The sequence below is a fragment of the Sturnira hondurensis genome, unplaced genomic scaffold (assembly GCF_014824575.4).
Source record: "Sturnira hondurensis isolate 20B ecotype Veracruz unplaced genomic scaffold, ASM1482457v3 Scaffold0020579, whole genome shotgun sequence".
In the NCBI taxonomy this organism is placed as follows: domain Eukaryota; kingdom Metazoa; phylum Chordata; class Mammalia; order Chiroptera; family Phyllostomidae; genus Sturnira; species Sturnira hondurensis.
This window is the reverse complement of record NW_028093210.1, coordinates 6,205,360-6,220,793: the sequence shown is the minus strand read 5'-3', so window position 1 is coordinate 6,220,793 and position 15,434 is coordinate 6,205,360. Positions and strand designations below refer to the sequence as shown.

Below are 15,434 nucleotides of genomic sequence, written 5' to 3'. Positions count from 1 at the left end.
GAAAGAAGGACAATTGATGTCTAAAATATCCAAGGCCAGTTAAAGAAGTATGAAAAACTACAAACTCAGGAGTAATCATGAAGGTCATAACACATAGGATACAATTTACCAAAGTGTAATATACACACACCTTTCTCCAGCACCACGATGGTTACCCCAAAGTGAGAAATATGTGCATTCAAGTTAAAAAGCAGGTGAATCCTAAATGATTGCTGAGAAGTAATGGAAGCTCAGCTTTTGGGGGAAAAGCTGCATACTTAGAAAAAAAGAGGCTATACTGTTCAGAGGTCAAAGCAAAGACCACCATTAGATCAGATCTGGAGGGAGGAAAGGTATCTCGGGTGACGGTATATGCATCCTGTGTGTATGTCTGTGTGTGCATGTATAAAAATGACCCTTTTCATGCTGGATGAATAGAAAATGAAGTGTGACATTTTGTACACCATTATGTACGCCAGAATGTACACCTTAATCTGGAAGAAGAAACTCAAATAAGTGCTGCAAAGAAGCCACCTAACCACAAACAGCCTGGCCCACAAAGGCATTGCTGACTTGGAGAACTGAAGGAGAAGGGAAGCCTCAGCCATGTGCCTTGGATAATCTTTACAGTCAGCAACAAAGCTTGGCCTAAAGCTTAAAGTAATCTAAGGCCCTTCTAGCCACCCAAGTAGAGAAGGGGAGATCTTAGGTTGGTTGCCCTAACTGAGCTTGTCAGTCAAAATATCGTTGCTTAAGGGGTCAACAACTGTAAAAAAATAGTTTTTTTGTTTTGCTTTGTTTTGTTTTGGAATAGGAGGATTCGCTATTAATTGCTATTTTTTAAAAAACTACTGTATACAAGGACATTTACTTTCTTCATTATTTTAAAAAGTGGCTATCAACCTAAGTACCCAAAATGGAGGAGGGATAGATTAAACCGTGATATCATTAAACAGTATATTATGTTGAGGTCATTAACATATTTTCACAAAGTACACATAACATGATGGTAAGTAAAAATAATAGGATGAAAAATGTGTAAATGACATAACTGATTATGTAATTTTCATATGAAGGGTATTGGATACACATCATATAGTTTCTATAATTATTATAAATTTTTACCCTTAACATCATTTTAAAAAGTACCATCATAAACAATGAAGCGACAGTTCCATTTTTTATTTTCAATGATGAAATAGACACTTTGAATCTGAGATCAGCAAAGTTTTTTGTTTTTTTTTTTGTAAAGAGCTAGATGATCAAGATTTAAGGCTCTGTGGGCCACCTAGTCCCCTTAACCTAAACCCATTCTTTTCTCACAAGCCTACAATAACAGGCTGAGTGCTGGATTGGCCCTTGCACTACAGTTGGCCAGTCACTGCTTCACATGACTTCACTTACACTGTACGTTTCACCTGTTTTCATATGGAGCATAGTCCGTATGTAGCATGGTCCATATTTGACATGGATGACACACACTTCCCTTAAGACACTTTAGAATAGCTGCATCTATGAAAACTTGCCCCCTTTCAGACTTAATTCATTTTTTTCTGTTCTGAAAAGTGAAATATAAATGCAGCCTATGACTGTAGAAAGCCACACTATCCAATATGGTGGCCATTAGCTTCACAAGGCTTGTAACACTAATTGAAATTAAATAAAATGAGAAAGCCAGTTCCTTGGTCCTGGGAGCACATGCACTGGACAGTATAGGTATAGAATATTTCACCCGAGGTGGTCAGGACAACCACCTTAAAGAAAAAGCTAATAATACTTCGGAACTCAACCCAACTCTCCTTCAAAAATAGTATTTATAGAGAAGAGGGAGGAACCGGTGCAATGCAATGATGATGGGATGTAGTCAAATGGGGCCAGGAAAGCACCTGAAGGTTAAATCATTCCCCCAAGTTTGAAAAAGAAATCTGCCGCACACTGGTTGTGTGACCGGGTGAGTGATTCCACCTCTCAGTGCCCTCTGTTTCCTAGGCTGTAAAGAAAACATTACAAAACCTACCTGGTGCAGATTTTGCAAGGATCAAACAAGGCTGAGCTTGTGAAAAGGTAGAATGGCATTCTAATCTATAAGATATATGCATGGATATTTACACTGGCCCAAATGGGACAATTTTCACAACTTCAGAAAGAAACATTTCTGCCCAGTGTGACTAGATTTTGGCTTGTTGGGGACCTGGCATTTGATGAATGTCAAAATTGTTATTGAGGATTATACTCTGGGAGGTAGGAGCACTTGGCTGCCCCCATGATTTGAAGCTTTTAGGGACACTCATATTGCTCATTATCATGTTTTGGGGTCCCTGTCATTACTTCTAACCATTGCCCCAAAGCGAAGAGCTGGGTTTGCCTCAGCCTTTGGGAATTGAGATGCTCAGTTTTGGCACATGGTGAGGCTTCTCCTCTGTCTCTCATCCTGTTAATCATCATGAGCCTGTGGCCTCTGCCTCTACCACCCCCTTCTCTAGCCAGTCTCAGAAGTATCCCTCCTCCTCTCTGGTCCCCAGACTCATTTTTGAATGCTGATCTCAGTGAAGACCCATTTGAGTAGTTACAGGAATTTCAGGGTGCACGCACTGTATGAAATAGATGACAAGGTCTTGACTGTGGCTAGGAGACTTGTGGGGGGCATGGGGACTAACTGGCTGGGGACCATGGTAGGATCACGGTGGGGTCTTTAAGTCTTGCTCTGGGCATTGGGGTGGGAGCGGATATTCTTCAAAGCACCCATACCAGGCAGAGAAATCCTTGTTTTTTCTACCTCAATGTTGTGATCTAGCTTCCATAGTTATTTTGGAAGTTATTTCTTCCCCTTGCTCTTGAGGGGTATACTTATATCTATTAAAGAGCCTTTATATTGGTGTTTCCCCCTGTTAAATGTAGAGACAACCACACTTTCTTCTCTCTTCCTCCCCCTCCTCAGTGTACTCATATAGCCAGCGACAGAACAGCCTTGTAAATAAATCATTAGCGTAGAGTTGTAATATTTTCCACGGTGAGAAAATTGTACTCAAGAGGGCTAACCCAGCACCTTTTGCTGGGCTAGGGTGCTGGTTGAATAGCATGAATATTTTACTTGAATTATCTGCATATTAATTTACAAAGCTGTGATAGAAAGCAGGCAATGAGCTGAGGCTTCCCCCGACCCCTCCCTCACCCCCACCCCAACATCCCATGTCCCATCCATCGGACCCAATCCTGACAGGTCTTCACAAAGAATGGCTGGGACATCTGGGAACTGAGGATTCAGACGTAATGAGCAGAGGGATTAGATGCCAAGGCAATGGGGAAAACAGAGACATGCTTACAGAAGTCAAATTCACCTCGTAGGGAGCCACACGGGAGGGTGGTGCAGAGGGAGGGAAAGAGAACTTACATGGCAGGGAAGGTGACTGGACTCAGAGTTATGTCACAAAACAAAAAGAGAGCCACAACATGGGCTTACTTGCAGAAGTATATACAAGTGAACTGGGGGCACTGTACATGGAAGATCCCTCCTGGTTTGCCTGGCACAACAGCACCGTGCCTACGAAAGAGAGAGAGATAGATGGTATCTGGTTTGGGTACAGGCACACTACACCTGAGAGATCACGGCAACGCAAATGAGAAAGGCAGAGACATGAAAACATAACCACGCCCCAGAGTGCATAACAGGGACCCCCACAGCAGCCCCCTGCATTAGCCAAAGGGAGTTGGTGAAAGCCCATCCCCACCCCACCAAGCTCATGTCGTTTGTTTTCAACATGGGGTTGCACTGGTGGGGTCCAACTGACCCAGGACCCCAGTTTCAGATCGGTAATGCCACGCTCAAAAGGGAACCTAGAAATTTCAGAGAAAATGAAATAACAAGCGTGAATTAGACACTACTTAGCTGTGTGATCATAGCAAGTGGCTGTACCTCTCTGTGCCTTGGGTTTCCCATCTGGAAAATGTGGTAAATATACCTACCTCCAAGAGGGCTGTGAATCATATGACTGGAGACATGCCCCCAACAGAGGGGTTGGCACATAATCATTACTCAATAAATTGTAAACACATGCATTGGTATGTTTATAGAAAATTTTTCCTCCCCACCCAACTTAAATTGTTCCAAGTAAGTTCTTCAGAGGAAGAACAGGAATAAACAAATGCAATTTGTTTATAATGCAATAAATAGGGAAGAAACAAATGCAATAAACAGGGGAAGAAACAAATGCAATTTTTGCCATTCCTGTGCCCTGCCAGGACCCACTCTGGACCCAGGATCAGATGATCTATGATTTCTGCACTTTCTGTTCCTTTCCTCAAGTCCCTGGCCTTCCATGGGAGAGGCTCTGTCACAAACCCTGCAAACCAGCCCCAGCTGCATTGCACCACTGACTCTCCTCCGCCTGATTTAAAGCAAAGGGCACTGGGCTTATCCTTGCAAAATGGAATTTTACGGAGGAGAAGAATGGTGGAATCCTGAGATGGCTCCTCAATCTATGCCACGTTTTGCACAACCACCCCACTCCAAGGATGGCCAGGGTCAGGAATCTCAGAATATCAATTCTTCTCTCCTGCTGCTGCAAAGCTCAAAGGAAAGCCTTTGAAAAGAGTGAGAGAGATGTTTGAGGGGTTTTCAGCCCATTACTGATGATGGAAATACATTCCTGGGGTTTCTGTTCACTTCCCTGTCTGGGCAAGGTCAGCAGCCTCCATTTGTTTCAGTATTCTCCTGTCATCATCACAACTGGAAAGCAATCTGCCATGAAAGGAAGCCTGTACCCTTCGGGAACCTCACACTCACCTGTATTCTTGGAAACTTGACCTCGGGTGGTGAGGGGAGGGGAAAGTTCTATAATTTTTTTGTATCTTGCCTAAGTCAGACAAAGGTGAAGTTGAAACTTCCAGCGTGAGTGGGGGCTCACCAAAGAGAGAAGGAATGCCAGGTGAAGCCATTAAGAGACAGTAATCTTTCCTGAATTACAAACCCAGACACAATTCCAAAGGTGGCCTTCCTGCCTCTGTTCCACCATCCTTCAAGTACTAAGCCAAATCAGAGGGATCCCATGAGGGGACTGAGAAGCCATCCCCAAGTTCTACTTCTCCCCTCTGTTCCCTGTTTCTCTGGATTTTCTACAGCACAGGTGGCACACACAAGGCCTGCCGGCCAAACCTGGCCCTCCGTCTTGTTTTATCCAGCCCAGCACCTTGTTTCTACCCAGTGTCAGTGCCAAGCTCTTTCTTAACTGTTAAGGAGTAGTTACATTTATACAGTCCTAAAATGACATTGGCCCTTTGAGGGCTGATGTGGCCCCCAGTGAAAATGAGTTTGACACCCCTTTTGTACATTATTTCCAGGGTACACAAAGATTCTATTAAAATTCCTAACTCTTCTCACCTTCCCCCAACACCAGGTTGGCCCACTCCATCCAATGTGTGACAAAGAGAAGTAGTCCCTGGAAGGAAGTTCTATCTGAAGAAATGTCCTCTAGTCCCTCTCCCATTTACCCTGGTGTCCTGTGTTTACAGCCAGAGTACAGCCCCCTCCCATTTCATCCTCCCACAAAGGCCTAGATGCAAGAATGAAATTCACTGACCCCCTCTTGGTAGTAAATCTATTAAGACTCTGGATGGGACTGAGTCATAATCAACCTTTGCTAAACTGGCAATGCTTTCTTCTTTCTACTTCAGTTAAGGACAGTTTATTGCAGCATAAGACACTTCACATGGTCTAATTTCTCCTCAGTGGGTATTTCCAGTTCTGTAAGGAAATGGATCTACTATGGGGATTAACAGCAAACAACTGAACTTCAGATCATGGGGTGTGGGATCTAAAATCACCCAACAGGAGGCAGGGCACCCAGCAGAAAAGACAGGCTTTAACCCCTACTCTACTGTATCAGTGAAAACTCATTCCGACTTTGCAGAGGTCATCTGCACGCTTTTTCTCATTGCTAGAACTCTGAGAGAGAAACTCATGTTTCCCTAGGATAGAGAGAGAACTACCAAATCAGAGTCTTCTAGGGTGGGACTCAGGCAGGTAGATCATGAAAAAGTTCTTTTCTTTCATGGATGCTCTTGGTTAAAAATCACTTTTAAAAAGAGATTTGAAATTTATGGGGGTGCCTAGGTTTCCAAAGAAAAATATGTAATTGTAGCACAAGGCCATTTTAGCATGTGCAGTTAAAACCATAGGGTCAATTTTCAATAACCTCAGTGCAATGCAGGAGTCCCATTGGGACACAATACAGATTCTCTCTAGAAAGCTAAACCCTGGCAGGGCATAATGAAGCTTTCCTAATTTTCTTATGCTGTGGGTTCTGAGAAAGTGGACTAAAATAGCTTCTTTGGATGCCCTCTTAGTACATAAAAAATTCTTTATGCAATGATTTTGACCTTTGTAAGACAAAATCTATATAGTCACAGGACTTGGTTTTGATTTTACCTAAAAACATCCTCCAATTTAATTTGCAAAGTACTTATTGCATGCTCTCTTAGTACATTGCGACCTTTTCTTAAAAGAAAGCTTTGAATTAGGCAAAAGCAAAGCAGAGGAGAAAAATACTGTAACCTCTGTAGGGGAGAGTAATGTGTGTTTGTTTAAGAAGAGGAAGTCGAATAGATAATGGCATACAAGCAGCAGTACCAGGGGTGTTTACAAGGTCATTGACAGCACCTTGTGATACAGCTGTCTAATGAGTCTTCAAAAGTGAGCCTTCCACCCATGCTCCATCACACCCCAACATAGACCACCTACTTCTGCCTACCATGAACTGTCTACAAGCATGGTGACATCCTTAGTCTTGTGTTTTCGCTTATAAAGCTCCTTATAATTTAAGTATGGCAATTATGTTCAGTTTATATTCATTCCCTAGGACTGACCATTAAATCAGTTCCCGTATCACCCTTTCCTTTTGGCTTGGAATTCTCAGAATCATTCTCAACACAGCTTCTGGGCGGTTATACTATTCAATAGGAGTCAGTGAAAGGGATGAACCTTCCACACTAGTCCTGCTCTCACTGTTAAGTTCAACCATATGAAATTGACTGTTTGTTTCTATGTTAAATAGGATGGAGTGTTGGCAATTTCACGTGCTTCAATTAAAAACAAACTTCTCCTCTCCCCTTTGCATAGTTTAAAAGTCAACTTCTCTCCTCTGAGTCCCCAGGAGTCATTTAATTATTCCCTCTTTTATGCTCCTACCACATTAAAAATAAAATCTCCCTAGTAGATCCTTTATTATGCTGTATTACAACTTTCTATTTAGACATTGGCTTAGCTGCACAGAATCCTCCTGGGCCAGAGGCAAATCATTCTTGTCTTTTTATCCCAAGCCCCCAGGAAAAAACCTGGCCCTCAGAGGGATTAATAAATACGACTAAAAAGTTATATGTGTAAACAATAATATAAGTGGAAGCACTTCAAAATAAAGCAGAGCTTCTGCTGTGCACATCTTATACTTCAAACCTTCGGAATGTCACTATTAGGGCAAACCAGCCTTTGAACTGGGCTAAACTGAGATCTAGAGCCACACGTCCAAAGAACTGTTTGCAAAGATAACAAGATAACAAGAAAGTAGTTATTATGACTACTGGACTGATGGTTACCAGACTGAACATTAAAAATGTTATTTAGAATTAGCATCCCTTTGTTATGTGATCTGCAACAGAAATGCCTCCCTTCTATTGACGCAATTGCTCCCCTTCCCTCCTCATAAACACCCATTGCCTTTGTCTCTTAACTGGAACATTATCTGGGCTTCTGCCTGAATTAATGATTCTAGAATAGCTATTCTTATTGATTTCAAATAAATGCTACTACTCCTCATTTTGAAAAGCTTTCAAAAATTTTAAGTTAACATATATCTTTAAAGACCTCTCCATTTTTTCTTTCCTTTTTTTTCGGCCAAAAATAATGTTTTGAGTGGGCCTTCTTATGTCCCTTTTTTTATAGCTTGGAATTTGCATGTTTGAGGTTCACATAAGTTATAAGCTGTATCTACAGGATTCATTTCTTTCCTCTTTTCTGGTTAAGATTGAGTTATCCGGTTTAACATGACACCAAGGCAGTATGGTCGTCCGTTTCCTAGAAAGTTGATGACTGTATCTGCAGCTGTCAGGGAAGGGGCTCCATGTGACAGGCCACAGTCTCAGAATAATCAGAGCCTTTTCCAAAGCCTGTCATACTTGGTCACTCGGAATGCCACAATCATCAGCATCTCAAATTCTGGCAAGATGTCCTTAAGGCCACTCTCAAGGAAGACTTGGAATCCTCCAGTTGGGAAAGAGTGTGCCAGGGTCCATGTTTCAAATGAAGCAACTCGGCACTTTCTTACCTAGAGACTCCCCTGGCAACCATTTCTGGTCTTGGAGGGGCAGGGAAAAGCCTAGAAGGGGTGATTCCTATCACAGACAGGAAGGAGAAAGAGTAGAAACTTTTACTGTAGCCCCAACCCTTGGGTGAAGAAAATTGACTCAAACCAATAGGAGCAAATGTATGGTTTTACACCTGCCTGCCCTTGTAGGAGTTGTTTCCTCTTGGGAAGCCCTTCCCCACCCCTAGTGAGGACCCCTGGTCAGAGTCCATTTATAAACGAGATCTGAAGTTTCTTGCAGTGCCTATATTTCAAAATAAAAATAATATAATTGCAGAAAAATATAGCCAGAAGGACATTTCAGTATTAGGCACTTTAAGTCATAGGGTTAATTTTTAATACCCTCGATGCAATTTAGAAAGTCCTGTTATCCCCTAGGTAATTCTGTTCCAGACTTGGCTCTGGCTTCTCCTCATAGAAACTGAATCTATTTGCCTCTACTTGGCCAGGTTCTGCTCTGCTTTTCCAAATTGTGTTGTACTGATCTATTTACTGAGCATCTTTCCATGGACACTGCAAACTCCAGTAGGTCACAAATCCTGTCTAATTCATTCTCCTGTTGTGTGGTCTCAGGAACCTAAGCTAAGAGGCAGGAAACAACTGAAGAGAGAAACAAAGGGATTCCTGATGGGCAGCTATTTACACTTTCAAGAAATAACATTGGAATGAAATAGGGGAAGGAAGAAAAGAAAGGCTGTTTTGCAGTGTCTGTCCATTCCATATTAGTATCTTACAGGCAGAGTTCTAAACCAACCCAGTGACGAATTGGTCTAGTCACAGCCCAGTGACTAGACCCTTCCTGTAATTGCTGAATTGAAAAAAAAAAAAAGTCAAAGGTACATATCAGCTGCCTGGCAACAGGGAGTGTCCAATTCCTTTAATTAGCTTCAAGGTTAAGATGGGCTAGGACATTTGGAGGAGGATTCTTTTATCTCTATTAAAATGCAAACACACACACACACACACACACAAATAACAACCACAATGAAACTTTATAAAGTAGCTAAGAGCCAATGGGAATTCTGGAGCACCCACTGTGTAAGGTTCTGTGTATGTCCTGTACTGTCTGTACCTCTGCAAACATCTTCATTGTGCTACTCAGAGTCCACCTGAAAACAGCCCTTTGCTGGGGTCCTGCTTTCCTAATGTCACTTAGCCTAATGACTCTGTAAAGTTACTAGGAAAGTCCCAAGGGCAAACGGTGAGTGAATGCAGGAGACTTGCTACAGAGCTTCCTCCCTCTGTCTCTAATTCTCAGCTAGGAAAAGAAAGACTATGAGTACTACCATTCATTCAACAGGTGTTCATTGGCATCTACATGCAGGCTCTGTGTGGCTTCTGGGAAATACCTGCTGAACCCCTCATGTGCTTTTCAAAAGGACAGTATGCTCTCTTTCAGTACTTATACATTCAGGAACAAATGCATACACAAAGAATGAAGGGGTGATTCTGAGTATCAACCCCAAGCCTTAGACTACATGGTCAGTTATTTTGCATGCTGATAAATAAAATTTAAAAATAACTTTTGAGTGATTTTTATTAGACATAATTATTATGGCTTTGTTAAAATGTTCATTCTATATTGCTGTTGTTTATTGCAGTCATAAATAAAAATGATCAATAGTCATCATCATCATTACTAGAAATAATGATTTGGTTTTATATTAAAAAGCTTTTATTCATACTTACTGAATAATATTTATACTGCATTTTTCTCCCCCTAATAAGAGAGGGTCAGGTAGTATTAGCCCCTTTTTACAGATGGAAAAAGAGGTACCAAGCAAGGATGCCATTTAGGAAAAGCCTTATCATCAATCAGAGGCACATGCCAGGTGAGAAAGAAGCTATCTAGGATCCTTTACTATTTCATTATCAATGACTCCTTCCTGCTTCCATTGTTGAGGGATAATTTTTAAAAACATTTTTAAAAATTAAAATAAAAGTAGGGAAATGGTGGTCATGATTGGAATAATAAGCCCTGAGCTGGAGAGAGATGGACAATCACTGAAATGGAAACCCACAAACTTCCACAGCAGCAGGACCTCGGGTGCAGGGGTGGCAGTCACCCAGGTTCTGCAGCCCCGCTGGTCCCCATGATCACCTGCGCCATCAGGATTACCTGGATACTTGTTTGACACAGATTGCTGGCCTCCTTCCCAGCATTTCTGATTCCACAGGTCTGGGGTAGAGCCTGAGAATTTGCATTTTTAGCAAGTTTTTGTGTCTGTGTGGGGACTACACTTTGAGAAACACTGGAGAAGTGTCAGTCCCCCAAACCTCAATGCTGTGTGTTCTTCCCTTCCTTGTATCAGAGGTTTTCAAAGCCCATGAGAGTATGACAATCACCTGGGGAGAGTGTTCAGTGAGGTGCTTTCCCAGGCCCCACTCCCACAAGAGAGTGAGTCAGCAGGTCAGAGACCTACACTTCTAATCAGCAACCCCGGTGACCCTGATGCTGCAAAGGTGCACTTGGGGCAATCTAGGACTAAGCTTATCTCTGCATATTGGAAGAAAGTAAAAATGACTATGTGTATGTGCATGTGTGAGCATACATATATGTATATATTCTGAGTACAAAGGTAGAATGCATTGACTCTACCATTTTGTAAGTTGACAAACTTTGCCTTTTCTTTGTAGCATTTGAAACAAAAAAGAGTTCTTTCTGGTTCTAGCTATTCTGTCAAATCCTCTGGTGGCAGGTTCATGAAGAAGGAGCATAACCTCACTAAGTGCATCAGCCTGGAGAGGTTGCTTTTGCTTTGCCACCCAGGGGAAGATATACCCATTCTTGCCCTGCTGTGAAGGACTAAATGTGTCCCCACCAAGCCAAACATTGAAGTCCTAACCCCCAGTGCCTCAGAATGTGACTGTTTTGGAGATAGCATCTTTAAAGTGGTAATTAAGTTAACAAGAGGCCATTAGGATGACCCTAATTCTGGATAACTGATGTTCTGATAAGAAGAGGAGATTAAGACACAGATAGGCAGAGGGAAGACCATGTGAAAACACAGGGAGAAGATGGCCAATCTATAAGGAGAGAGGCCTCTGGAGAAGCCAACCTGCCAACACCCTGATCTTAGACTTCTATCTTCCAGAATTATGAGAAAATCAATTTCTGTTGCTGAAGCCACCCAGTGTATGATACTTTGTTATGGCTGCCTGCAGTAATAAACCCTCCTAAATCATAATGAACTTCACCCTGAGGATCAATGAGGCAAGATACCTATGGATCCCCTATGAAGTGTCAAACTTCTGTTAGATATAGAGGCCTGGGAGGTTGTCATGTAATTTCTGCCAATGTTAGTAACTGCTTCCAGTTGACAAATTTATCTAATCCTTAAATGAGTTGTAAATGCCTTTACATTTTCGAACACAGACTGGCACTGAGGTAATCCATGTAAGAATATCTTCACAGCTAATACCTAATGCTTTTATACTTGCCTGAACAATGAGCTTCTTAAGTAGAGAGTTGTTTCCATTTAGGCACAGATGTTGCAGATATTTATAATTCCTATAAATCAAATCATGCTTTAATTGTACCAGGGAGATTCCATATTTAAAGGTAATCTGAAATGAATCTGCATGTAGTGGAAATAATCTCATGCTCATTTATTTTTTAAGTTTTGATTTTTTATAATATTTGAAAATATATTATTACCTATTTTTTCTTTTCATTTTTTTCTTTTTACATAGTTTCAACTATACAAAAGGATACCACAAAGAATCTCTCTACAAATTTCTTCTTGATTATTTATTCTGTTTAAAAATGTAATGATTCATTAAAACTGTTCTCTTATTCTCCTGATTCTAAGATTTAGGATAATAGTGGCTTTTACAAAAAGTATTCAGTTGACTTGATATGATAATAAACATGTTATCAGTAGTAATTACCATAATTGCTTACTGAATATCAGGTAACTGTCAGGCAAACCTGTTCAGCATTAAACATGGATTATCTCCTACTGTTAACAACCCCATAAGACAGGTGCTATTCTAACATCCATTTAATAGAGAGGATAGTGAGACAAGGAAAGGATCATTTTAGGATCTTGTCCAAGGTTATGCAGATAGAAATCTTGTGGTACTGATGCAAATCAAACCAAGCAGATGCCTGCACCCATGGTTTTAAGGCTAATTTCTTAAATCAGGTGCAGGCAAACTACAGTCTTTTGGCCAAATCTGGCTTACCACTGTTTTTATACAGCCTAAGAGCTAAGAATGATGTTTACATTTTTATATAACTGAGAAAAAAACAATAGGAGAATAAGATTTGGTGACAAGTGAAAAAAATCAATACAATAAATTTTGGTATTTATAAACAAAGTTTTATTGGAACACAGCCACACTCATTCATTTACATGTTATTTATGGCTGCTTTTATGCTGCAAAAAAGAGTTGAATACTTGCAACAGAGACCTTTGGCCCATGAAGGCTAAAATATTTACTATTTGTATCTTTACAGAAAAGGTTTTCTGACCCCTGTTCCAATGTCTTTTTCCTGTTTGGAAAAACACTAACAGTAATCGTCTCTCAGGACAGCAACAGCCCCTCCCCAGGAAGCTGTAACTAAATATCAGGGGACATTGTTTTATCAGTATTTGCCAAAACCTTAACTTTATTTCATTTTTGTTAAAAAACAAACAACCAAAAATTTTTTTGAAGACATGTTTCTTTTCAAAACTGGCCCAAAATATCTTTTGAATTTATTGCTGTTCAAGACAAAGAAACAGGAGAAAACTTGGTCTTCTATGGTATTTATGGAAGGCTAGGATTCAGCCACAACAAAAACAATGAAGGTAAGTTTTATTTTCTAAGGTATTTGGCCTTCATGGTGATGGGTATCAATATATAGACAAGGTCTAGTTTAGAGCCTTGCTCCTCAAATTCTAATGATTATGCACCTAACAAACTTTCAAAATGCTGATTTTCATCTTGTGGGTATGGGGTAGGGCCTGAGATTCTGCATTTCTAATAAGTTCCCAGGGAATGCCCAGGCTGCTAAAAAGAGTAAAATGATAGGGACTACATAAGCAACCTCAAGTACAGTCAATATTAATGAAAGTAATCACTAAGACGCCACTGAGTTTTTGGTACTTGACCACATATGTTCTACATGAGTTGTATATATTTTTTTTATTAAATCCATAAGAAAACTAAGGCTGAGAGAGAGAGAGAAATGTGAAACAAAACTGAAATCTGAGCCAGTTTTGCCTGGTTCTGAAGCTCAGACTTTTCATAAAGCTTATTGGTGGTGATACTTGCTACTATGTGGATCAAACATCCTTTTCAATCTTGGAATAACTACCCACCAATCCCATTTCAACTAAACCACGTCTGAGGATGCTGCGGTGGCCTTTTGTCTGGAAACACCTGGCTCTTCTACAGATAAGAAAGTCCCATTTGCAAGACAGAAGTAAGACATGGAGGAAAGGAACACAGAGAGGAGAAATCGTAAGATCTGAAAACGCTGGAAAAACATGGGCTTTAGAAACTTTTACACTTAATTTTGTTTCCTGTACTCGTTCACTGTAAGTTTCTTTGACTTTGGGCAAGGCATTTCACATTCCTGAGCCTCAGTTTTCACATCTGTAAAACAGGGACAAAAATACCTACTTCACTGAGTATTGTTGTAAGTATTAGAACTAAAATATAAAAGGGCTTGGCAAATAGTAGATAAACAATGAGTGGCCTCAGTAACAATCATAAAGGAAATAATAATTATTATTTGAAATCTGAAAACATGGCACTTTGGGAACTTATTTGTTCTCTCTTCCTTTGAGAAAGAAGTGCAAATTGGTAACTAGTGCACTCTTAGATTCTTTGGCCACTAACATAATGCTAAACATAATAGAATCAACCAAAAACACTTTGAGATTGGAAAATAATTGTAAATATTTAAGTTAGGGAAGTTTTACTGTTATAAGACAGAATCTGGCTTCTTTTGTAGGAACCCAGAGATGGAGCCACATGGATTTGGGTCATTATTCCTGCCTGGCAAGGCCATACAGGGTGATGGTGAAAAGCCACGCCTTCCTATAACTGAGATACGGCCCCTCTGACTTGCATTGTCACATACTGATCACACAGCCTCCTCCGAAAGACATTTTAGTTTGTCATCTCTATTCAGGAGAGAAAAAAATGGCAACTGTGCTTTAGCTTCAATCAGTAGGGCTCAGAAGAGTTTACAAATTTCTTCAAAGGACCTAGATGGCCTCTTTCAATGTCTCTCTCTCATCTTCTCAGGGACAAGAGCCTCTGAGGTGATAAAGAGTTCAAAAAACCTCCCGGGGAGCTTTCCCTAGTGCCCCCTCATACATTTCACTAACTATTATAAAACTTTACTTTAGTAGGGACTGGATATATTTGTGGACTGGGAGTAGACATTCATCTCGACAGTTCTTTCTGTTCGGGATTATATTTACATTCCTGACCCCACTCTCCTGGTGAAAGTAAAAAATATACTTCAAATTTGAGGCTCTTAGAGAGTATCAGATACACTTATTTAAATATGCCCAACACACACTCACACATATGCACACACACACACCTATGGGCTGAAAGTAAATAGAAAATTTCAACTAGTGAAAATTATTTTAGAAAATGGCAGAGAAGTAACACAGAGAGTTTCAATTTTTATAATACCATATGTGTATCAAACACTAGAAACATATAAATAGACTCATATTTTTTCCAGGGGAAACATCAGTTGATATTGGGGTGTTTGTGTTTATAAAATGCTACTGGGTTTAACTCAGTGATAAGTGTACATCAATTAACCTTTGCATCAGATTTAAATGTATAACCCATTAGTTAATTTAATCTCTCAAACAAATAACAGCCGTTGGCATTATTCTTTGAATAATCCTTGTTTAGCTTTCATAATGGTATACAGTTTAATGAAAAACTCATTAGAATGTAGCATACAGCATAATTAATTCTGGCTGATTCTTTGGGTGCAAATAGCTAATGCTGATGCTGGATTTCATTTTCCACTGGCTTTATTAATTTTTCATAAACCAGTATTTCGACTGTAATGGGTTGTAACAGTTCCATAGAAGTTTTAGAAATGCGTTAACTGTCGTCGATGTAGTTAATCTACGT

General features: G+C 40.3%; 1 protein-coding gene across 12 annotated transcripts in view; it reads right to left on the bottom strand.

The window, feature by feature from the left end:
• The window catches only part of RBFOX1 (RNA binding fox-1 homolog 1), a 1,495,983-nt gene that overhangs the window by 76,072 nt on the left and 1,404,477 nt on the right, over positions 1-15,434 (bottom strand). For all 12 annotated transcript variants that reach the window (XM_037029876.1, XM_037029877.1, XM_037029874.1 and 9 more), the window contains one exon: positions 3,440-3,520. In XM_037029876.1, the coding sequence (XP_036885771.1) occupies positions 3,440-3,520 (81 nt within the window). The remainder of the gene's footprint in view (positions 1-3,439; positions 3,521-15,434) is intronic.